The sequence below is a fragment of the Brassica napus genome, chromosome A8 (genome assembly GCF_020379485.1).
Source record: "Brassica napus cultivar Da-Ae chromosome A8, Da-Ae, whole genome shotgun sequence".
Classification (NCBI taxonomy): Eukaryota; Viridiplantae; Streptophyta; class Magnoliopsida; order Brassicales; family Brassicaceae; genus Brassica; species Brassica napus.
Genome location: NC_063441.1, coordinates 19,896,397 through 19,919,268, shown reverse-complemented (window position 1 = coordinate 19,919,268; position 22,872 = coordinate 19,896,397). Strand labels below are relative to the sequence as shown.

The 22,872-nt window shown below is 35.6% G+C and overlaps 7 protein-coding genes and 1 non-coding gene across 8 annotated transcripts; 5 read left to right on the top strand and 3 right to left on the bottom strand.

Moving 5' to 3' along the window:
• The first annotated feature begins 6,608 nt into the window (after positions 1-6,608).
• Positions 6,609-8,941, top strand: LOC106440751 (HVA22-like protein h). Its single transcript, XM_013882484.3, has 7 exons — positions 6,609-6,855; positions 7,347-7,387; positions 7,478-7,576; positions 7,660-7,716; positions 7,800-7,863; positions 7,964-8,170; positions 8,285-8,941. The coding sequence occupies exons 2-7, from the start codon at positions 7,356-7,358 to the stop codon at positions 8,750-8,752; spliced, it is 927 nt and encodes a 308-aa protein (XP_013737938.2). The 5' UTR covers positions 6,609-6,855; positions 7,347-7,355; the 3' UTR covers positions 8,753-8,941.
• Positions 8,942-9,168: 227 nt separating this feature from the next.
• On the top strand, positions 9,169-9,834 carry BNAA08G31220D (POU domain, class 4, transcription factor 2). The gene has a single exon (XM_013886048.3). The coding sequence runs from the start codon at positions 9,627-9,629 to the stop codon at positions 9,810-9,812; it is 186 nt and encodes a 61-aa protein (XP_013741502.1). The 5' UTR covers positions 9,169-9,626; the 3' UTR covers positions 9,813-9,834.
• Positions 9,835-11,564: 1,730 nt separating this feature from the next.
• LOC106444592 lies at positions 11,565-12,405 on the top strand. Its single transcript, XM_013886047.3, has one exon. The coding sequence runs from the start codon at positions 11,565-11,567 to the stop codon at positions 12,048-12,050; it is 486 nt and encodes a 161-aa protein (XP_013741501.2). The 3' UTR covers positions 12,051-12,405.
• A 218-nt stretch (positions 12,406-12,623) lies between these two features.
• LOC106444591 (ER lumen protein-retaining receptor erd-2.2-like) lies at positions 12,624-14,379 on the bottom strand. The gene is made up of 6 exons (XM_013886046.3): positions 13,985-14,379; positions 13,708-13,907; positions 13,303-13,443; positions 13,142-13,222; positions 12,933-13,057; positions 12,624-12,817 (listed from the first exon to the last, which is right to left on the bottom strand). The coding sequence occupies exons 1-6, from the start codon at positions 14,205-14,207 to the stop codon at positions 12,769-12,771; spliced, it is 819 nt and encodes a 272-aa protein (XP_013741500.1). The 5' UTR covers positions 14,208-14,379; the 3' UTR covers positions 12,624-12,768.
• Positions 14,380-15,315: 936 nt separating this feature from the next.
• On the top strand, positions 15,316-17,034 carry LOC106440750. Its single transcript, XM_013882483.3, has 5 exons — positions 15,316-15,687; positions 15,777-15,888; positions 15,963-16,027; positions 16,102-16,584; positions 16,670-17,034. Exons 1-5 carry the CDS (start codon positions 15,487-15,489, stop codon positions 16,799-16,801), a joined length of 993 nt encoding a protein of 330 aa, XP_013737937.2. The 5' UTR covers positions 15,316-15,486; the 3' UTR covers positions 16,802-17,034.
• Positions 17,035-17,168: 134 nt separating this feature from the next.
• LOC106440749 (ferredoxin--NADP reductase, leaf isozyme 2, chloroplastic-like) lies at positions 17,169-19,364 on the top strand. The gene is made up of 9 exons (XM_013882482.3): positions 17,169-17,461; positions 17,635-17,884; positions 17,982-18,115; positions 18,193-18,271; positions 18,347-18,438; positions 18,516-18,593; positions 18,681-18,743; positions 18,845-19,079; positions 19,174-19,364. The coding sequence occupies exons 1-9, from the start codon at positions 17,357-17,359 to the stop codon at positions 19,239-19,241; spliced, it is 1,104 nt and encodes a 367-aa protein (XP_013737936.2). The 5' UTR covers positions 17,169-17,356; the 3' UTR covers positions 19,242-19,364.
• A 254-nt stretch (positions 19,365-19,618) lies between these two features.
• On the bottom strand, positions 19,619-19,702 carry TRNAL-CAA. The gene has a single exon. It is a non-coding gene; the product is annotated as a tRNA-Leu (tRNA).
• Positions 19,703-20,101: 399 nt separating this feature from the next.
• LOC106444590 lies at positions 20,102-22,533 on the bottom strand. The gene is made up of 2 exons (XM_048738087.1): positions 21,410-22,533; positions 20,102-20,571 (listed from the first exon to the last, which is right to left on the bottom strand). Exons 1-2 carry the CDS (start codon positions 21,730-21,732, stop codon positions 20,310-20,312), a joined length of 585 nt encoding a protein of 194 aa, XP_048594044.1. The 5' UTR covers positions 21,733-22,533; the 3' UTR covers positions 20,102-20,309.
• Between the last annotated feature and the right edge of the window lie 339 nt (positions 22,534-22,872).

The following is a 22,872-nucleotide window of genomic DNA, read 5'->3' as shown; positions in this document are numbered from 1 at the left end:
TTTGTCGACCAAACCTTTTTCTTGTTCGGGTTGATCCGGTTTTAATCAAAATTAGACTGGCGAAAACCGTTTGGTTAGGGTCCAGCTGTGGTGTCTTGAGGAGTTTGATGTGGGCGTGAAAGCCATTTACTCCATAACTAGTATTATCCCCGTGCCAACGCACGGTTTACTTTCACTATTTTCCAAATTATCTGATAAGTTATAATGATTCAACGCATAAAAATAAAATTTTATTTTAGTCATATTTTCTAAACCTAGATAACACATATAAAACTTGATTAAATATTTCACTGAATATTTACTTGCACCCATTTTCATATTAAAATATGTTTCTCGTAGAAATTTCATTGATAGATTAGTAAAATTAGTGATGTTAAAAAGATAGTAAAATCAACAAACTATAAATAAGATATACATATGTTTCCCATACAGCTTCTCTGTTTATTTTAGTCATATTTTCTAAACCTAGATAACACATGTTTAACCGCACTCTGTTTTTCTAGTTTTTTTCTAACTTTTTTAAAAAATGTCTACGTACAAAGCTTCATCTATCTAAACATATTTTAGATAATTACAATTTTAAATGTAATCAGTTTACCTCTTTCACAGGAATAACCACGCTTTGAATCAAATAACTTCATGCTTCTAATAGTAATATCCTCTAAAACAAATCTCTGGTTTTCACTCTTTAAAAAAAATAGAATACAAAATAGAAGTAAAGTATGATATCAACTTGAATCATGTAGAAAGAATCATAAAAATCAGATTTTTAAATGATCGATTTGAATAAAGATATCTGCTGCACTCAAAACCTACATAAAAAGACAAAGAAAGTGAAACTGTTGAGAAAAATCAAAAAAGAAGAATCAAAAGATAAAAATAGTTAACTGAACTCTATATATGAGATGATAGGCAGTTAGTATCAGGAGTTACTGAATTCATGGAACGTGTGATGATATCAGTTCGAGGAAAAACAGTGATTTAATAATTTTGCAATTACGTAATCAAAATTTTTTTTTTTTTAAACCATTACACATGTCAAAATTTTATTGTTTGAGTGACTTATGCTTTAGTATATAAGGGATTAGAAGGGACATGAAAGCATATAAAGCATGCTAAATTGATAACGTGTTATCTTTCTACTCATATATCATGATGCATAAATTATAGAATACTTTATATAACCTAAAATCAAAAGTTTTATGCTCAAATCGCAGAAACTATATAGCTTTTCCTTTTTGGAGTTTTTTTTTCAAGAATATACATTATCAGTGGCTTGTTTTTAATATTTCCAATCTACAAATGAATGTGTCATAATCTTATGAACATAAAGATATATTCCATCCGTTTTCATGAATATAAAGATGCATATTTTAGAAGAAAAACTGTTCTTTTTAAATACACTAGGTCCGTGTCCGCGCTACGCGCGGATTATCTGATTAAAGAATTTTTAGTTTAAATATATAATATCTTTTATAACTTTTTCATAAAGCACATCCAAAGTTTGAGCTTGGAAATAGTTTTGAGTTTGGAAAATTTCAGCCTTTTCTATCAAGTGTTCTGAAGTTTATGCGTATAATTTGATAATGTAAAACCCCCCAAATTTTGATGTAATCATTGTGTTAGACCGTTCTTTTTTGGAGATGTCGATGTGGATCCATTCGAAATATAAAAATAATTGGTGTAGTATTTTGAAATAGTTAGGTGAAGATTAAATCTACTTAAAATAGATGAAATGTGCTAAAGATAAACAAACATGAATTAGTTTTAGTGAATCTAAATATAATATAAATAAAATATGTAAAAAAAGTTCTAATGAAATAAAGATGAGTGAAAAGGTAAAAATTGTTTTTTTTGGTAAAAATTGTTATTGTCTACAAATACTACGTATAATTTTTAAAAGGGTTGATCTTGAATAGGATGTTCATAGTCTCAGTTCTCACATTTCTAACAAAAATTTTACTATTTAGAAGCTGGATGCATATCCGTGATATGAAGGGCAAATTAAGAATGTTTAACTTTAAAGTTGGAATTCAGGTTGACTTCAGTGGTTACAATTCTATTTTGTATGTTGAACTATACTTTTTAATCTAACCAAATTCGACTACTATTGTGGTGTTGTAGGATTTAGCATTTTTATCAGACAACGATTATGTTAATAGGGAGACGTAATTATGATACCAGTTTAAACGTGTATTTAAAACTGCAAAGCAAAATGCTGTTGGCAAAAAAATCCTGCCAAACTGTTTGTATCTATATTATTAAAGTTGAAGTACACATTAGGATTGTTTGGCAATATGAATAGTAATTAAAAAAATAGTATTGTTTGGAAACATGGATAGCAGTAAGTTAGAAAAAATAATAATGGGCTTATGCTACTAAAAAAATAATGAGTCTATGCTACTAAAAAAATTGAAAGTCCATTACATCATATTAAATGTTACTTGATATATATATTCAAATCAAAATAATAATTTAAAATTAATTTATATCAAAATTCATTCAAAAATTTACATATATTTAAAATTTGATTTTTACTAACATATTTTCCAATAACTATTATAAAAATATTTTCAATATATATAATAAAAATACAATACAAAGCTCAATTTCAAACACCAACTTAAATTATAGTTTTTATATTTCACAATAAATTTTAAAATATAATATATTTGATTATTTATATGATTGTACGTATAAAATATTATTAATTATAAGAAAACTTATTTGATGGTACGTATAAAATACGATTAATTATATGATAACACATATTTTGTAATCTATGATAACACATATAGTATATAATAGTGATTAGGGATGGGCGTTCGAATTCGTTTTCGGATCTTTTTGGGATTTCGTGTTCAGTTCAGATCTTTGAGGATTTGGTTCTGATTTGGATAACCAATTTAAATAGGTTTGGTTTAAATATTTGGATAGAGAATTAATAATTATTTAAGTATTTTTGGAGTTTTGAGTATTTTTTTAACTATTTAAGATATTTACGTTTAATTATTTGTATATATTTTTTAAGCATTTATGCGAACTTAAAAGTATCATATATATTTTGGATGTTTTTATATATATTAAATCTAAAAATAATTAATATATATATATATATAAGTATATAAATCTATTTTGGATACCCAAATTAATTCGGTTCGGATCGGATTAGGTTTCAATTCTTCAAATACCAACTTTTTGAATAATTCAGATATTTAATCCATTCGGGTTCGGATTTAGTACTACTTATTCGGATTGGGATTGGTTCGATTCTTCGAATTCGAGTTTTTTGCCTAACCCTAAATAGTGACATAAAAAGCAAATAGCATCATATTATTTTAAAAAATACACCCGCACGGACGTGCGGGTCAAAATCTAGTTGAAAAATTAAAGCCTAAGAAAAGGTGGAAGATAAGAAAAAAAAGATAAAGAAGGTAACAACTTAGAGATAGATAATGATTCTATCAAGCAACCATGGTTTGGGTTCCTCGATTGTGGCTGGTTTAGCGATGCCTTGTACTTAGCTTTATCCTGTACGACACTCTCCTTGCTAGATGCACTTGGCTCAGCTAAAGACCATGTGCTGCAAGTTCCACCTATGGCAGTGTTGCAGACGTTTACTGCTCCAGGAGTGCTGCTACGACTCTTATAAGTGGAAGAACAAAAGGACAAACACCATTTGTCACATTTATGGTTTGTCTCGTTGCTAAAAAGTTCTAGCTGGAGACTAAATTTGTGTGTTTGACCAGTTGTATCCATACATTGTGGAGCTGTCATCTCATGGTTAGCACCCATGTCGCCATTACCCTGCCATTTCAAAATGCTTCAGTCAGTTTATATTGTTTGGGAGGTGAAATATAAGATGAATATGATTAACCTCACTGTAGTTGTCAAAAAGCTCTGACGCCTGCCTCCCAATTAGCTCAGGACCAGCATTACCAAGGAGCACAAAAGTTCCCTTCTCGCCATAGTCGTAGGCGGAGATCTCAGCACCGACACGGTACCTGTTACAAAGGAAAATCATACGTGAACACACAGGCTAAGCTAAAGTGAAAGATAAGCGTTGTGTAATGTACATTGCAACTCCAGTGACGTTGAAGTCTCCACATTTTTTGGAAACATAAATGAAGTTGGCCATCTGTTAGCCTGAGTATGGAAGTCACTGCAGGTGATGTAATACCACCCCTTGTTCTGGTCGACGTATCTATTGTTGCGATAAAATCAAAAGAGACCACCTACAATTGGTCAAACATTGTTGTTTAATGTACTTATGATGTATGCTTACATGAACTGGTTCTTGTTTCAGAAAGGAAAAGATCTCTCCAATAGTAAGGATCTCCCTCCATCTTGGTTACTTCCGTTACAGTCGCAACAATGTGTGGATTTGCCGCCAATCTTGAACATGTTTCATGAATCAAATGCGCTCAAAAATATTAATTGTATTGCATATAAATACTTACCATGTTCAGTAGTCTATGGTAGGAGCCAACACATTGTCGAAGAATACCTGAGGACATTGAGCTGAAAGAAAGGTTTATTAAAAATTATTGCAACGGCCAGAATCACAAAAATGGAAACTTAGTTTGCTGTGTAAAGGTGGTATAAGCTCGTGCAGGAAAAAAAATGTTGTTCATAACCAAAATGTGGAGACGTTTAAGACATAGATGGGATCTTAGGTTCATGCCTTTGGCCAACTAAAAATTGCAATAAAATCGTGCATGATAAATCAAGATGTTCTTGACTAAATCATGGAAACTTTATACCTCCAATATGTTTAGTGTTCACTGTGGTTACTAACAGAGCAGCAGGTGCGGCGAGACTTTCGTTGAACTTGCTATAGAACTCCTTAGCAGCATGGTCCCAGAGCTAGACGTTATCCCCTGAGATTGCCAATTATAATTGTGGGACAGTTACAGGCATATACATACTAAGGCTGGTGGTACTATGTAATCGTATCTTCTCACTCTTTAGGATATAGGTGAAATAAAACTCACCGAGTGCTGCCAGCCACCGTCTACTCCATCCAAGACCGCATGTTGGTTGAGAGAGTGTGCATTGATGACCTCATATCTGCAACACAGTTAAAGAATTAGTCAAGTTGAGGTGGGTTACTTCTAGGATAAATGTTTCCATAAATCAACAATTAGTTGTATGTTAGCACCAGAAAGTCAGTTTCCCACACAAATCACCTCGAAGATCACAATTAGCTTCAAACTCTTGGAATGAGTGAAACCTGAACCTGTCTCTCTGAATCACAACTGGGTTGTCTTGAAGCTCCGAGAGGACTAAACTGTGAGTGAAACGGATGGTAAGGTTGTCATCAACAACCCTGTAGATAGATGTATTAGCTTTTGTTGCAAAGAAATTCATGAGTTGATAGATTGTTCCACAGTTGAGATTCCCTTGGTGTCGTACAACCCAATTTGATGAGATGAATCCCTGACCAACTGTAGCTTGTGTTCAATTTCATTAGTGAGATGGATTGAAGATAGAGAGAGAATTAATAGTTGTAGATAATCGTCCATACTTGTTCATCAATCATAAGCAGCTCCAAACCAATTAAACGAAAACGGAACTCAGATTCAGATAAGCCAGCGGAGACATCGTCAAAATTGAGCAACATGATCAACCCCGGTAGATTTCACCGACCATCAACGGAGGAGCTTGTATGTCTTTTAGGATTTCGAGTGAGAATGAGAATTTATATAAGCTATAAAATGAGGGAGTTTGAAGGGTACCATGTCTGCCAAATAAAAGTATAATGAAAGTTTAGTGGATAGATCTGACATTACTAAAGAAAATTGAGAGGCTGAAATCGCAACCGTCTTTCAGATAACAACAAAGAATAAGAACTCCATGAAACGTGAATTATTATATGTGAGTGAGCTAAGACTCAATGTGATGTGGCAGTAAAATAAAATGTATGACATGTAACTTTCATTGGCTCTAAATATTTGTGATGATGTGGACAGTTTGAAAAGGCTTAAAAATAGTTTTTTTTATATAGTAGGATTTTTATATATTTAATATATTTTTATCAACTAATAATGATTAATTGTAAATTAGAAAACACTAATTACATTTCTTAAACTCCTATAGATTTAAAATTATAGGAAATCGATAATCGTATAAAACTATGCATTTATAACTCAAAGTCACTATATTTTATTTTAGATGTGATATATTATTATTAATTTAAAAAATGATGCATGTAATCCAATTACATTGAAACCCATTTTTGTCATAATCTTATAAACAAATAAATTATTTTAGAAAACAACATGAACCGTCACATTAGGAAGATCAACAGAATCAAATGAAAATAAATGATGATCAAAGTTAATAAAAGTATAAAAAAGATCAAACAAAGCATTCACAAGAAAAGCTTGGGGATCATAAGTTGGGTTTTAAGAGTTGAGGCAATAAGGTACAGTGTGAGTAGCGTACACCGAGTCTTTTACGCCCCATATCTCATACATCCTAAACCGTCCATTTCAAATCCCAAGATACTAACCTATAGAAATCGTAGTGCACACTAGATCAACCCGCAGAGGATTATTTAACCCCTTCCAAGGTGAGTTGAATTTAAAAAAATCAACCGCTGGCAGCATTTCAGTAAAGCTAAGCTCAATAAAGAATTTCGATTATTTTAATTTATTTTCCCCGTCATTACTATTTTCAGATTTTTGTCTCTTTCCCCGCTCTCGTGCTCTCGCCGCCGACTGCGTAACGGTCGCCGGCCGCATTACGCCGACAAACACGTTCCTTCCGCCGACGTTTCGAAAATCTGCTCCCCTCGAAGCTCTAAGATTCGATTGCGTACTCGTTTAACTTCCCGAAAGCGTTTCTCAGGAGGTATTGATTGAGATTGTGTTTATCGATATCGATCGATCGAGCTGAGCTCGTCTCTAGTCTTAGTACTTCCTTGTAATCAGATGCGCTATTGTGGTTTCTCTCGTCGGTTTGATTAGAAATGGATTTCAAATTTGTGTTATCTTATCTAAGATTTGTTAAACTTCGATTTCATACTAAGCAGGAGGAATCTGATGTTACAATGAACAAATCGAAGTTAAATTAGCTCTTACTCAGCTGACCTACCGCATTTTTGAATCTTCGACACTGCCGACACTAATCTCACGGTTTACGAGTAGATTTCAAGTGATTTCTTGTGATTCAGTTGGTTTGATGACCTACATTGGTTCATTGAATTGATTCTTCTTGTTAGTTGAAATAGTATACGTTGCCTCTTTATTATTGTCACTACTTCACATAGTTTTTTAGGGAGTTTTTTGTTGCGTCTGTTAAGTTTGGATCACCATTTTTTTTCTTGTTTATTTTTTTATCAGGTGAGCAAGATGATTGGATCGTTTCTAACCAGAGGACTTGTGTATGACTCTCATCTTTTCATTTCCGAAGTATATACTACTTGATCTTAGAATATTATGGATTTTTTATTGAGTTTTGGTTTTGTTGGCAGAATGGTGTTTGGATATGCTTATCCTGCTTATGAATGCTACAAAGCTGTTGAGAAGAATAAGCCTGAGATTCAGCAGCTTCGTTTCTGGTGCCAATATTGGTTTGTGATTCCCTTTCTCATCGGTCTCTGCCTTGAGTTTTTCTTCTGTAAAGTCTTATCTTCCTTTTTAAAACTTCTTGCAGGATTCTTGTGGCTGCTTTGACCGTTTTTGAAAGAGTTGGGGATACTTTCGCTTCATGGTTGGTGTTATTGATATCGAAATACTTTCAGATGAACAGAGATGTGTATATGTTTATGTTGTTTATGTCCTGTTTTCATCAAGGGTTCCGCTGTACAGCGAGGCAAAGCTGGCGTTTTTCATATATCTTTGGTTCCCTAAGACCAGAGTAAGTACAATTTATAAGGGCTAACGAAAAGAAGAGTTGTACCTGTATTTGTGCTCCATTGGAGTTCTATCTCACTACACTTTATCCTTTCTTTCCACAGGGAACCACATATGTCTATGATTCTTTCTTTAGACCATATGTTTCAAAGCACGAAAATGAAATCGACCGCAACTTGGTTGAGCTAAGGACCAGAGCTGGAGATATGGCGGTGATATACTGCCGAAAAGCGGTCTGCTATGGACAGACAAGAGTCACTGATATCTTGCAGTTTGTAGCTCTACAGTCAACACCGAAACCTAAGCCTAAGGTAATAACTGCACCTACCAAAAAGCCTTATGAAGCCACAATAGGTTTCTGTTTGTACAATGGTGATGATGTTTCTGAATTTCCCTTGATTCTGATTTTTAATATTTAATATTAGGAAAAGAAGCAGACTCCACCAGAAGCAGAGGAACAGAAACAACCGGATCTTAAGGCGGCGAGCCAAGCAGGTTCTAGTCCTCAGGCGCGTCCACAACCCAAGAAACCACAGCTTCTAACCAAAGAACCTATATCTGTAAAGCCTATCATACCTCCTCGTAAGCAGCTGCAGCAACAACAACAGCAAATAGAAACCAAGGAAGCAAAACCAAGCGCATCACAAACCAAACTCACTCCTCTTCCTCCACCATCATCACCTTCAACCGCCCCTAAACCAAACGCTGATCCAGCACAGCCATCATCAACTACAGAGGCAGAGAAAGCGTCAGAGACTGTTGCTGCGTTACCAGCGTCTGCGATTAAGCGAGCGTCATCTTCTAAAGAGACAATCAGGGAGACAATAATGGAGGAAACACTAAGGGTCACACGTGGGAGTCTGAGAAAAGCTCGTTCAACGGGGACACGCTAAAACAATAAACACACGAGTTCAAAACTCGGTCTGGTCTTTAATGTGGTTTCTTTTTCCTTACGAAGTCAACCTAAAACAAGAATAAGCGATTTTATTGGGAAAAAAATGGAGTCATATTCGTCTTTTTAGTTAGATGTAAATTGCTCAGACTTGAGACTACTCTCCTATTTATCTTTTCGTATTTAGAAATTTAGATTACCGAAAAACCGAAAAAATATTCCACTGCCGGGCTTTGAACCCGGATTTCATCGAATTTGAAATTAACCTGTGTGCTACAGCGGATCTAGTGGCAATATCTCCAGTTAGGTAAATAAAATCAACATATCTCTATATATCATAATATGTTATTCCCACTGGTTTTCATCTATAAGAAATTAATCTAATGCTTGTTCAAAAAAATAAGTTTAATCTAATGCTCCCCTTTTTCATAAAATGAAAATGTTTAAAATTATAACATTTCAACGACGTCATATTGCATGCGTCATGCTGAGGAGTGAAGGCCTGAATAATGGAGATCCGTGGTAGGTTATGGCGGCAGCATAATAACAAATGGTTTTCCCTTCCTCACCGTTAGATTCCATCTCGAAGATAAGATCAACCAAAACTATAATAGTACTGTCAATTTGTTATTAAAGTGATTCTAACGTCAGGACTGATTTTTTCTTATTGGTTGATACATTTTAACCATGCCAATGTATCAGCATTTTACAAATAAAAACATTATTGTAAATCTTGAGAGTAGAGGTAGAAAAAAGATTCACCTCTCAACCCTGACTATAATTATCCACTTTCAGTTCTTTTCTTTTTTTGTTGTTGTATGAGCACTCTTAGCTAGCACCAACGATTCCAAGAAGACAAAACAATAATTAAAAACATGAGTGACCCGAGCGGCCAATCTTCATCAACAACAACTGGAGCTGGAGACAAGAGCGGCGGCGGTAATGGCGGTGGAGGTGGTGGAAGTGGTGGCTCGTTTGCTAGTCAGCCGCAGAGAGCAAAGGTGAGGAAGCAAGTGTGGGCCGGAGTTCTCAGCATCTCTTCCGCCTCCACTAACAAATAATATTATATTTTTCTTTTTAACCTTTGACAAAAATGTGTAAGTGAAATGGTGGTGATGACTATGCTTTTGATCATTGTTCTTGTCAAGTTAACTGTCTCTAAATAAGCTAGCGAGATCATGACCATCATCATCGTCATTGTAATGAGATTCTGTATATATTCTTTCAACTTCTGCAATGAAAAAGCCTTATATTTACAATGAGTTTTAGAAACTTTTTAAAATTGCCAATATTATTTTGTGACTAGAAACAATCGGGTTTCTCTCGTTCGAATTTGATGTATAAAGCTATATCAGAAGCAAATATCATTGTGAGTCAGGTAAGTAAGATCGCTTGCAGATAGTCTTAAAGTAAAAACTAATGACAATTTTGATGCTATGTTAAGGTATGCTAGTCTCTGAAAAACATGGCAAAATAATTAAAAAAATAATGTGCATCAATTATACAAATATAATTCTAAAAGTAATTGCCAAGAAAAAAGACTATTGAAAATATTATATGTTTTGTTCTTGCCGGATTTTGAAGCATAGACTGATAGACTCTATGGTTTTATTTGTTATGTTTATTTTGCATCGAAGGTTTCAGTCACCTATGGGCTTAAATAGACCAACCGCGAAGCATGGCCACCATAGAGACTTAAATAGACCAACCACGAATATCTTATAACCTTATTAGCATAATAGATGCATTGGGCTGTCATTAGCTATTTTTTTGAGCAATCCACATAAGGTCTCTAGTTCATGCATCATTAAACCAGTATAATTAGTCTTATTTAAATATTCTTCTTTAATTGAATTACTCAGTCGTAATAATGATAGGAATGATAAAATAATTGGCCTTAATTTTGATTATCTAGGTGTTGCTTAATCTTAAAGTAGAAGACATAATCATAACTGTCTTAAGTTAACTATACCAACAAGTATAAATTAAGTTACAACCCCTCAGCCATTAATCATTTCACCAAAAGCCTCTTCTCCTCTTTGCAAAAACATAATTTAAAATTGGAACTCCTGTTTCGTTCTCTGAACAATGATTTTTTAGTTATTTTGAGGTTAATTTTCTGACTGGTCCCAAATCTCCGTGACTAAATAAAACTAGGTCAAAGCCAAAGTGTACATGATGCAGGACCACAAACTATTTCAACACCTGATTATACTCACTAGTACTACCGCTTTTAATTTTGCCCTAATTACATGTATAATCAGCTCATGATTAACCGCTAATCAATCAGTATCATGTTTCTTCAGTGTTAACGAAAGCTCGGTCTCATGAAAATAAATTTCAACATACTTCTATGTGATAAGATAAACTACATCAAAAATATAAATTTAATACAGTTGAGTCAAATTTTATACAATTTAGTTAAACTCTTGTGTTGGTTTCAAATTAATTATAAAATAAGAAATGCATCCAGAAGATGTTAGCTGATTAATCCATCCATGTATATATTTATCCATATCCGAGTTTAATAAAAAAAAAGGAGTTCACTTTGCAGAGGACAAAGGAAGCCCATACAAATGATTTGTTCACATGCAACATCATACATTAATCTCTCAGCTAATTGTTTCGGTTACGTTTATATTAATCCTTCAAATTTCAGTATTTTAGTAGTCGAAAACCTTTTTTTAACATCTAAAAGGAAAAACCCGAAAAAGGAATCAATCATTTAAAAAAGGAAAAAATTAACAACCCCTTGCTATGTGTATATATATGTCGATACATACGAGCATAAATTCACAAATTAAACATAACATATGCAAAAAAAAGCAAAACATATGCAAGGCAGAGATATGAAACTTTATAATATATACCAAACTATGCAGAAGCCATCTCAGAGAACTCTTCCTGATACACACTCAAACTCCTTCACCGTTCATATAAACGAACCATATAATCATCATCAGCATCATAACCACAACAAGACCTTCATAGGATTTTCTTCATCCATGAAGCTCTTCAGCAAATTCCGCAAGATTCTCATGAAGATCATCTTCATCGTTCCCTCCTCTTCTTCCTCTGCCACCGTACGTCGTCACAAAACCACCGACTCCCGGAGTGGCGGCGAGAGGCTAGAGACACCGAAGATATCGTGCAGTAATTCGTACTACTCCTCTCATTCTCACTACAGTGAAGCTATCTCAGATTGCATTGACTTTTTCAACAAGTCATCGACTGATAATATGTCTCACAAAGAACGTGATGACCAGATTGTACATGATCGCGAATGTTTTTACGTGTAGTCAAAACTTAAAAGAAGTGATGTGATCATGTCCTCTTTTTCTTCTTCTTTGTTATTCTAGATAACTCGGGTGTTTTTCTTCATGTGCTCGTGTATCAACAACAATTTCACGTTTTAACGTTTTATCATATGTATAAACTGTTAAATATTTGATGTTTTATTTCGTAGCATAATGTATCCACTTACTAATGCCTTGTTTGCGTGTATACATGACACAAGGCTGATGAAATTAATTCCATGTGTATCAGTGTATCTTCCCGTAAAAATACTATAACGTGTTTGATAATGAAGAGGAGATAAGAGAGCTCGGATAATTAACATTTGTAAAATTAATTCTAGCAGATATGTCAAGGGGATTAACTAACCTCTCAGCCAATAAACGGTATTCACAGTCTCTGCACGTTACGCTAGTTAATATTTGAGGAACATTTTCTATATTCAATCAACCAAAACCGACCTCACACTTGGTGCTGTCTTCCATGAATGTTAGAGAACAACACGGCGTTTTTCATCTTATTTTTGGATGATCCGTTTGCGTCCATGTTCTCCGAGTGGACCGAGTCACAACAAGATCAGAATTACCATTATTATAAAAAGTACTAATTCTAGCCAAGACTTCTTTGCTAGCAAAAATTTTAAATTACATCTCACAAAGTCTCTAATAAAATTAAAAGTTTAAACATCCATACAAGCTCAAGCAATCCATTTCACAAAGCTCCTTATACCACACCAGAAGGAAGACGCAGAACGAGCTGTCCACCCATTAAACTGACCACAAGAACAACAAGAGGTTCCAAATCTTTAGACATTTAAAACTCTTTCAACAACAGTTTCTACAATATACATTGGCAATTAATATATACTGTAAGAAGGACGTTTTTACCTCTGAACATAGTAATAGCAGAAATCTGCAAGGATGAAAGTTTGGATGATTTCAGAGAGAAGGACCATTAAAGGCCATAGTCCATACCCTAATGCAGTCAGTAACCTCCCTCTCGTATCCAACACCTACACGCGTCTCAAATCGTTAATTCAGAAGATGTAAAACGATAAAATAACGAAGAGTATATATATTATGTGTAACATAAGAACCTGAAGGATCCAGTGTGCACAACTCAAGAACCTAGCGATTCCCAAAGCAAATACGTAATGTGCTGTGAATGGTTCCACGATCTGACAAGAAGACATCAAACTTTGAGGATGATTCAGACAGAACATGTATTTGTTTTGTTAAAAGTGAACAATATATATACCTTAGTGTTCTGCATGACCCTTAATTGAGGAAGAACTGAAACAGCTTCAAGATAAACACAGAAGGCCCAAAAGAGCCTGTTTATGATGTGATGACGTGTAGATGGATGAATGAGCAAAGACACAACAGCACATGGGACTACCTGAAAAGCAAACAAACAAAAAAAATTCTCAAAAACACATATTACAATGTCAAGATTCTAATGATACAATAATATTATTACTCCTCCTATCAATGAACAAGATTCTCTTAGACTACTGTTTTAATACGACTAAACAAGTTTTAAATGTGATGAGGAAGCTCTCTCAAGATATCTATGTGTAACTTGAGATATCACAACAAAATCAGTCTCATGCATAGAGTCAAAACAAAGAAAGCCTAAAACGAGTTTGGTGGTATAACATACAACGTAGTAGATGGCAAAGTTATCTTTGTCTTCCATATACGTCGGTCTAAGGTTGAACCGGATCATATAGATGACCCAAAGGGTCGTCGCCAACGTGGCAGAATCAAGTAACGTGTGAAGATCAAACTCCATTACAAAGCTACAATACAATCTCACGGCCAGAAACAAAGCCGTTAGCTCCTGCGTCTTGAGAGAAATCCCTGTTGATGATGACATATCATCAAAACGTCATCAGACGATTCGATCATTACAAAGACTCAAAAGGTTGGAATTATACCAGCGCATGTCTTCTCCTTGGTGAGTTTGTAGATAAGAACTGAGATCCCAACGGCATGGACAGCCTCGGAAGCGATGAAAAGGTTGTCGTGCTCGTGTACAATGACCCTGAGGAAGACGAGGATCGTCATTGCCGTAACAACACAAAGAAACGCCTTTACCTTCGGTGGCTGCCGGCGAATCCACGACATCACGGTCTGAATCGGACTCTTCTCCGCCTTCATCTTTTCAGATCTCTCTCTCTCTCTCTATTGGCTCTGATGATATGAGTGTGTGATTATTACTAACTTCGTCTTCGTTTTCAATGGAGAATGCATGTTTCTTTGACGCAACCATACAATAAGGCCATGTCTTTCGCGAAGAAGACACGTGGGTGAAGGTAGAGAGAAGCTGTTAGGTGAGAGGCTGATAGTTTCTGTTTTTTGCAAACGACCTAACTTGCTACGTCTCTCCTTTTCTTTTGCATCTACGTACAGTATTTTATTTACCCTAGAACCGGTTTGGTTTATCCCCAAATCGTATCCGTACCATACTTCAGTTCGGTTTAAATAATAATTCAAATACCAAAAAGCCTGATACTGAATTATGTCAAAATCAGTGTTACTTAATTTATCATTCAGATATGGCTATATCGCCAATAAGCTTTTAAAATAATCAAATAATTACTTATAAACCAAAATACCCAAAAAAAATACCATAATATTTTTTTATCCAAATGTTTTAAATTATGCGAATTATCCTAATTTTAATTCAAAAACCTAAAAATTGATATTTAATCTTAAAATTCTCAATTTTCTGATTTTTACCTAAATTTTACAGAAAAACGGAATTGAATGAGATCCAAAAATATTTCGGATATTAGACGGTTCTTAACTTTGATACCCGAACTGAACTGAGAACCAAAAAAACAAACATGAATCGAATTGAACTTTCTAAATATCCGAATGAATCCTGAATCTCTAACTAAGATCATCATTAACCTTAGTCTCTTAACTGATGTTCTTATCTTCGGCTAAGAGACGATTCTTAGCGTTTTTAAAATTTTAACTAAGAAAAGTTAAGAACCGTCTCTTAAATAAGAGATATAAGAGCTGTTTCTTAGCCAAAAAGTATAAAAAGAAAAAGTGTCAAATCATGAATTAAAAACCCCATCTAAGAGATTCGGGTTAATCATGCCCTAAAAAATCGAAAAATCGAAAGATCGAACCGAATGCCCAATACAAATGTCATATCCCCATATCATGTCTGAACCGAGGCCCAATTAAGAGGGCCCATTAGAGAGCGCGTGTAGCTGTAAATTAAACTACAAATACACTCAACGGTCTAAATCTATCTCTAACTCTCTCTCTTAAACCTAACCCTCTCTCTCTAACTCTTTTGCGACTTTTGCTTCTTCGAATCGGAATTGGAACTCTTTTTTTTCCCCCTCTCTCTCTCTCTCTCTAACTCTTCTGCGACTGTTGCTTCTTGGATTGGAATTGGAACTTTGTTTTTTATTGCAGGATGGGTAAGAAATCTTCTGGAGATTCTACGGATCGAAAAAGCTGGGACAAACTCTTCAAGACTTTGGTAAAGATTCTTCAGACGAAACAAGACGAGGTCGAATCTCTCCTTAAAGACAGGAAGGTCCTCGAAGATAAGCTCAAATCTCAACACGAGAACTGGATCTCTGATGCTCGTAACCACGAGGAACAACTCTCTCTTGTAAGAACTAAACCCTCTTCTCCTTTGTTTCGGCTAAAAAAGTTATGGTTTCTTAAGGGGTTTCACGCTCTCTCTCAATGTCTGTTCAGATGAATAGAGAGATTGAAACGAGGGAGATGATGCAGTTCTTTGAGACCGCTAAATGCAATCTCTTGTCTGGATTTAAGGAAAGGGATCATTCTCTTTGCAATTTGAAGCTAGGTGAGTGAAGATTTGTGTAAATTGAATTCAAAGTTGGCTCCTTTCTTATCAAAGTTTCGTTCTTTTTACTTCAGAACAGACAGTGGACGAGAGAGATGACTTCAAGGCTTGGTTTGATTTCCTCACTCTCAATACAAATGTAAGTCAAAGTTTGAATCTTTTGTTGTTGTGGAATCTCTTAACTAAAAGCTTTCTTCCTTTTCTGATACGCAGAAGGAAAGTGGCAGCAGCTCATTGGAAGCTGAGATGAGAAAACTGAAGCTTGAGTATGAGAAGCTCGCTTCCGAGAAGAAACGTGAAGTATCTGATCTTTCACGAGAGAATGGGTTTGTTTGGAGTCAGCTTAAATGTATCGAGAGCGGGTTTACTGATAAGTTGAAGAAGAGAGAAGACGAGATTTCTCAAGCTAATAGCAAAATAGCGAGTCTTTTATCTTTTCAAGAGCAGCTTCAGTCATCTAATCAAGAGAAAGATGAGGTTATCTCAAGCTTAAAGGCTAAGGTTGCTGAGATGGAAACGGATTCTAGGAAGAGAGATGAGGAGATCTCAAAGCTCTCGCGGGAACGAGAGTCTCTGAAGAAGTCTCGTAGCTTTACACCTGTTTTAACTAGATGCACAACTCGTGACAAAGGTAACAATAGTAACACCGTATCTACTAAGAAAGAGAAGCTAGCTGCATCAACACCTAATCAGGAGGTAGTTGTGAATCTTTACTTTAGTATGCGTGTGTGTCTTGGTTTATTTTCAAGCAGCTTATCATTTTTTGAATCTTTGATTTCAGGAAATTAAAAGCGCAAAGAGGAAACGAGAGAACAAGACCACGCCAGCCACAGTTTCAGTGATCCCAAAGCTGTTTACTTCCACGTTTAGGCTTCCCAAGTTAAAGTCTCCACCTTCTGGAGTTATTGGCTGATTGTGTTAGATTTAGGGGATTGCAAGTTAATATATCTCTGTATTTAGGATCATCCCTCTGATGTATATTAGCTTATATAGTTCTTCACCTTATTTAGATAGGAACCTTAGCATTAGATTGCATCTAGCAGCTGTTACTCACTTTTTATGTATTATTTGTGAGGTTTCAAGCATTGTAATGTAACAAAGATTTCAAGTGGATTCAACTGAAGAGTTGTGATTTTGTTAGTCTAATCTCTTGCTCCTCTCATTCTTGAATATTCATTACACATGTGATTTTATATGATTCTCTTGATCTATGTACACTTTATATATGCACAGAAGATATTTTAAAGGAAAAAAAAAAACAAAAGGGATATGTAAGCTGGTTCTAGTCAAGTAAACCGTAACCACAAGTTTGATCAAAGAAGATACTCTCTTCTTCTACTTCAAATCAAACCTCATCCACCCAAACACACACAAATGTCTTGTAATCCTCTTTTCTTATCTTTCTCCTTCTGATTCCTTTTTATACTCCCTTGATATTTTATCCTAGTTTCATTTCATTTCCTCTATAATGGCGACTGCTTTGAATGCTGCTGTCTCTCTCACATCTTCAAAATCTTCTTTTCTTCCAGCTACAAGCTGTGCCATTGCTCCTGAAAGGATCAGGTTTGGTAAGGTATTGTTTTAACTCTTCTCACTACAGGATAATGATTGAGTCTCTGGCTTGTTGTTTAGTGAAGTTTGGAACTTCTTTTGGAAGTCCAGTGTCTTGAGTTTCATCTGGTATTTTGATGGGATCTTGATTAGGTATCTCTCTTGTTTTGTTGTTGTTGTTGTTGTGTTGTGTAGGGTGGTTTTTCCTACAAAAGCAACAATGTAGCGACAAGCAGAAGAGTGTTTTCGGTAAGAGCCGAAGTCACAACAGATACTCCTCCTGCTGTGAAGAAAGTAGAGAAAGAGTCAAAGAAGAACGAGGAAGGTGTGATCACCAACAAGTACAGACCAAAAGAGCCTTACACAGGCAAAGTCCTTCTCAACACCAAGATCACAGCTGATGATGCCCCTGGAGAGACCTGGCACATGGTTTTCAGCCATCAAGGTTTTTGGATCATCATTCCATTTTACTTGTCTCCTACTTTATAACTTGTATGATTCTTCATATCTTGGTTGTGATCCATGTAGTCTTGTCTTGATAGGTGAAATACCGTACAGAGAAGGCCAATCTGTTGGTGTGATTGCAGATGGGATTGACAAGAATGGGAAGCCTCACAAGGTCAGGCTTTACTCCATTGCAAGCAGCGCTCTTGGAGACCTCGGCAACTCTGAAACCGTAATAGACTATTTCTCTTGTCAACAATGAATGTGATATGTTCTGTTTGGTTAGCTAAGTGAACAGGTTTGTTGCAGGTTTCTTTGTGTGTGAAAAGACTTGTTTACACTAATGATGCAGGAGAGGTTGTTAAAGGAGTTTGCTCAAATTTCTTGTGTAAGTGCCACTGAAAATAACTTCTTTTCATCTATCAGAGTTTGGAGATTTCATTTCTTTTTTTTTGCTTTGCAGGTGACTTGAAACCAGGGAGTGATGTTAAGCTCACTGGTCCTGTAGGGAAAGAAATGCTTATGCCTAAGGATCCGAACGCCACTGTCATTATGGTCTCTCTACCTTTAAACCTCTATAAGTTCTTATGTCTTGATCTAAAACCTTTGTTCTTCTTGATGGGCGACCACAGCTTGCCACAGGGACAGGAATAGCTCCTTTCAGGTCTTTCTTGTGGAAGATGTTCTTCGAGAAACATGATGACTACAAGGCAAGTGAATGCTCTAGACAATAAGATATTTGATTATGAACAAAATACAACAAAAATCTTAACGTCTTTGCAATGATTGTGATGCAGTTTAATGGCTTAGCGTGGCTGTTCTTGGGCGTACCAACCACTAGTTCATTGCTCTACACAGAGGCACATACACACTTTAACTCTTCTTCTGGTTCCCTTTTTAGTTTCTTTCTATTGAAAAAAAACAAATCAACCTCCCTCCCTTTGTTATTGAATATTTGCAGGAGTTTGATAAGATGAAAGCAAAGGCACCTGAGAATTTCAGGGTTGATTACGCTATAAGCAGAGAAGAAACTAACGATAAAGGAGAGAAAATGTATATCCAGACCAGAATGGCGCAGTACGCACCAGAGTTATGGGAGTTGTTGAAGAAAGACAACACGTTTGTCTACATGTGTGGGCTCAAGGGCATGGAGAAAGGAATTGATGACATTATGGTCTCATTAGCTGCTAATGACGGTAAGACAAAAAAAAAGAGAGAACACTCTTAAATCTTGATACCTCCTGTGCATTGTTAATAACTTTTGTGATGTTTTGTTTGGTGATGGTTTAGGTATTGACTGGTTTGATTATAAGAAGCAGTTGAAGAAGGCAGAGCAATGGAACGTTGAAGTCTACTGATTTAACATTCAGTGGCAAGTATAGTGGAGAAACAAGTGTAATTTTCGCATCCAAGTTTCTGTAATTTGACGATAAAGCTATGTTTTAGATATATATCATACTAAAGAAAATGGTTTTTCATTAGTCTTTTATCATTATTTCATTGCCTGTATTTTGCTCTGATATAAGAGTTACATTGATAGGGAGAGATGTCCTCAATTGACTGACAGCAATCTATATATTATGGTAGATAACCAATCCTAGGAGGCTAGGACAATGATAAAAAAACTGTGTATGTTGTAGTGAAGAACTGATGGGCATACTTATTTCCATTTTGAAAGCCCACACCATTTGGTTAGTTAAAGAAAAAAAAATAAGCAAAAAAATAAATAAAACATTGTCAGAAGTGGGATTTGAACCCACGCCCTCTTTCGAAGACCAGAACTTGAGTCTGGCGCCTTAGACCACTCGGCCATCCTGACATCTTTGCTCAGTAACTTCTAGTAATAATCTATTTTGCATTTGCCACCATTGTGTTATTAGTGACCAATGATGTTAAATTGTTTATGTTACATATGAAGGTTTGTGTTTCAACTTTGTCTTCTCTTTCAAGTCAAATAATGTTTTCGCCTTTAATTTTCTTATATACGTATAGACAGGATCATCAGACAAAGGACAAACAACGTATTATACTTGCCCCAGTTGTGGACAAATATAGGTTCACTAAAGTTTTACAATATCCAGTGTCATCATCAAAACTTTATGTTATGTTTCCGACATTTATGTTTGGAACTCTTGAAGTATTCAATGTCATAATCAAAACCTTGTGTATTGCTTTTATAAGTTTATGCTCTTATACTCAACAGCAACTTTATTATTAGTATTGATAAAAAGAGGAAACACAAAACAAGAAAATATATTCTAGCAAGGCTACTTTGTGCTAGCGGAGCCTTTAAAAAAGTTACGGCTTAGCAAATCACACAAAAGGAGAGAGTTCTATCACTTTAAAAACAAGACAGACCCAAGACCATAAGTCTCATATGGGATGATATTATTTGTAATATCGTCAACGTTAACGTAGCACCACTTTCACCGGAGCTGTAAAGCTGGCCGTATGTTATCGGCGGCTACGTCATTCACTTTCCCGGCAGCTTCTGCGTTGCAACGATGCTTCGGTTTGATCGCAAACCTAGGTATGGGCAAACTACTCGGCGGAGGAGATAGTAACATGATCGCTGGACCGGGATAACCATCAAATCCTTTCGGGAAATCACGCGGGTGGTTAGACCGGACCGGAACCGAACCGGTTCTAGCTAGTCCCGGTACAGTTTCAATGTACTCTACTTTAGGGCTGGACAAATAAACCGAACCCGAAAACCCAAACCGAATCCGATCCGATAAAAATGAATCCGAACCGATCCGAACCCGACGTAAATACCGAATGGATCTTGTTTTGTGGTATTTCGGGTTATGGGTATTATCCGAACCGAACCCGAATCTAAATGGATATCCGATAGAACCCGAAACATTCAAAACCTCGAAAAGATCTTGTACCAAACATGATCTCAATTCCTAATATCTATCCAAAATACACTAAGAAATATTGAACATCTAAAATACTTATCTATTACATGAAGGTTGGTGGTTCTATTACATGAAGGTTGATGGTTGAAGATGGCCGTTGAATCTTGAAGTATTTAGATTTAGATTTTGTTTTCGTTAAACAATGTTTCTCATTTCATGAGAACTTGGTTTTTATTTTATGCTTTTATTTATTTGGTTTTCTTTTTATAAGTAAATATGTTTACTTTTCGTTTGATTTTGAATGATCACGGTTGATGTTCCTTATTTTTGAATCGATTTTTACTTAAGTTTTAGTTACAAAATAGGTACAAATCATGTATTTTAAAATTGAAGAACAAATTTTACTCATGTTTTGGTTATAAAATAGGTAAAAATCAGGTACTTTTAAACCGAAAAACCGATTGGGACCCGAACCCGAAAGTATATTGGGTTGTACCGGTTCTTTGAAGATTTACTAACTCCGACCCGAACCCGATAAAACCCGAACCGGTCCGGAACCGAACTTTCATATAATCCGAATGGGGCTGATTTTGATAAACCCGAAAAACCAAAACCCGATTGGATAAAACCGAAACCCGTTTGGGACCCCGAATGCCCATGCCTACTCTACTTTCTTCTGCAGTGTTTCAAACATTGTACCTCTTGCCTGAGCTCGCGGGATAGTGGAGCTCCTGACTCGTGGTTGAGAGCTGCTGACTTGTTGAGGAGAGAGAGAAGAGCTGTTGAGACGTTGAAGAGGAGGCTCCGAGTAGTAAGGAGGAGGATACGCTGGTGAAGATCCCCAAGAAAACGTTGGATTGATCGGTGGAGCCAAACTTCCGCCGGAACGTGAAGGCTTACCACGAGAACTCCTCCTTCTAGGGTTCTTGAATGGTCTCAAGCCCGAAACTTGTTTACCCGGTGAATGGTTCATAGATATTGTTTCCATCGATTAATATTTCGAAAATAATAAAACAAAGACGAGAAGATGATTTTTAAGAAGATATCGCACAAGAAAAACAAGGGAGATCAGAGAAAGATAATACTTGTGTATATGCGTTTTAATGGCAACGATCTACCAAATATTACGATCGAAAGCCCTATAAGTTGATAAAAATGGAGAAAAAGAAAGTTTCTAAAACATGTTAATATTTAAACTTCCATTACAAGATCCTAGAGATCGTTTGATGAAAATATACTCTCGATTACACCAAAAAAATGTACTCTCGCTCACTCTAAAGAACCCTATAACCTTTTGCTAGGAACTGGCACTGCTGCTTCCTTTTATAAACGAAACCACCAATAATAATGTGTATTATTTTGTTTAATATAGAATTTAATTTTTCTAATTATTTATTTGTTTTACACTAATTATTTTGTTTATTTGTTTTATGGTATAGCCTTCAAGTTTACATTGCACTCGCGCAATACAACACAAGTCCCGGGAAACATTGTAGGACGGTCACCGCCGAGTTAATGTGAACTGTTGGATCATGAAATAAGTATTACAATAGCCGTTGAGAGAATCTGAGCCGTCTAACACGGGTAGGATTTGCTTTAGGTAGATCTTGACCATACACGTCGGTGACTTTCTTCCTTGATGACCTCACGTCGCATCACACCAACCATTCATTGTTGTTGCGAGGTTTCTCTAGAATAGGATTGGTCGGTCTTCATGCATCGTTTGCATGTGCCTGCAATAAAAATAATACCAAGAAAGATTATATCGAGTAGTTGTTTTATATATGGTGGACATTATAATAGAAAGAATGGATATTATCTATTGCGTAAATATCAATTTAAAACATATTTACAATCTTTAATTGAAATGCAAATGATGTGTTACTATTCGAACGACTGAGCCTAGAAATCGAATAAACTAATTAATAATCCTACGTACTATGTATCAACACATTGCAATTTTCTTAATGTTACCATTTTAACGTTTGAGCCAATCCGCAGTATTGAATCTTTAACGATGGAATTTTCTTTCCATTAGAAAAGGGAAAATTCACTGCTGATGACCGCTAACATTACAAAATATATTTTAAAGTTGGAATTTAACTAACTATAATTGTCTAGTATATGA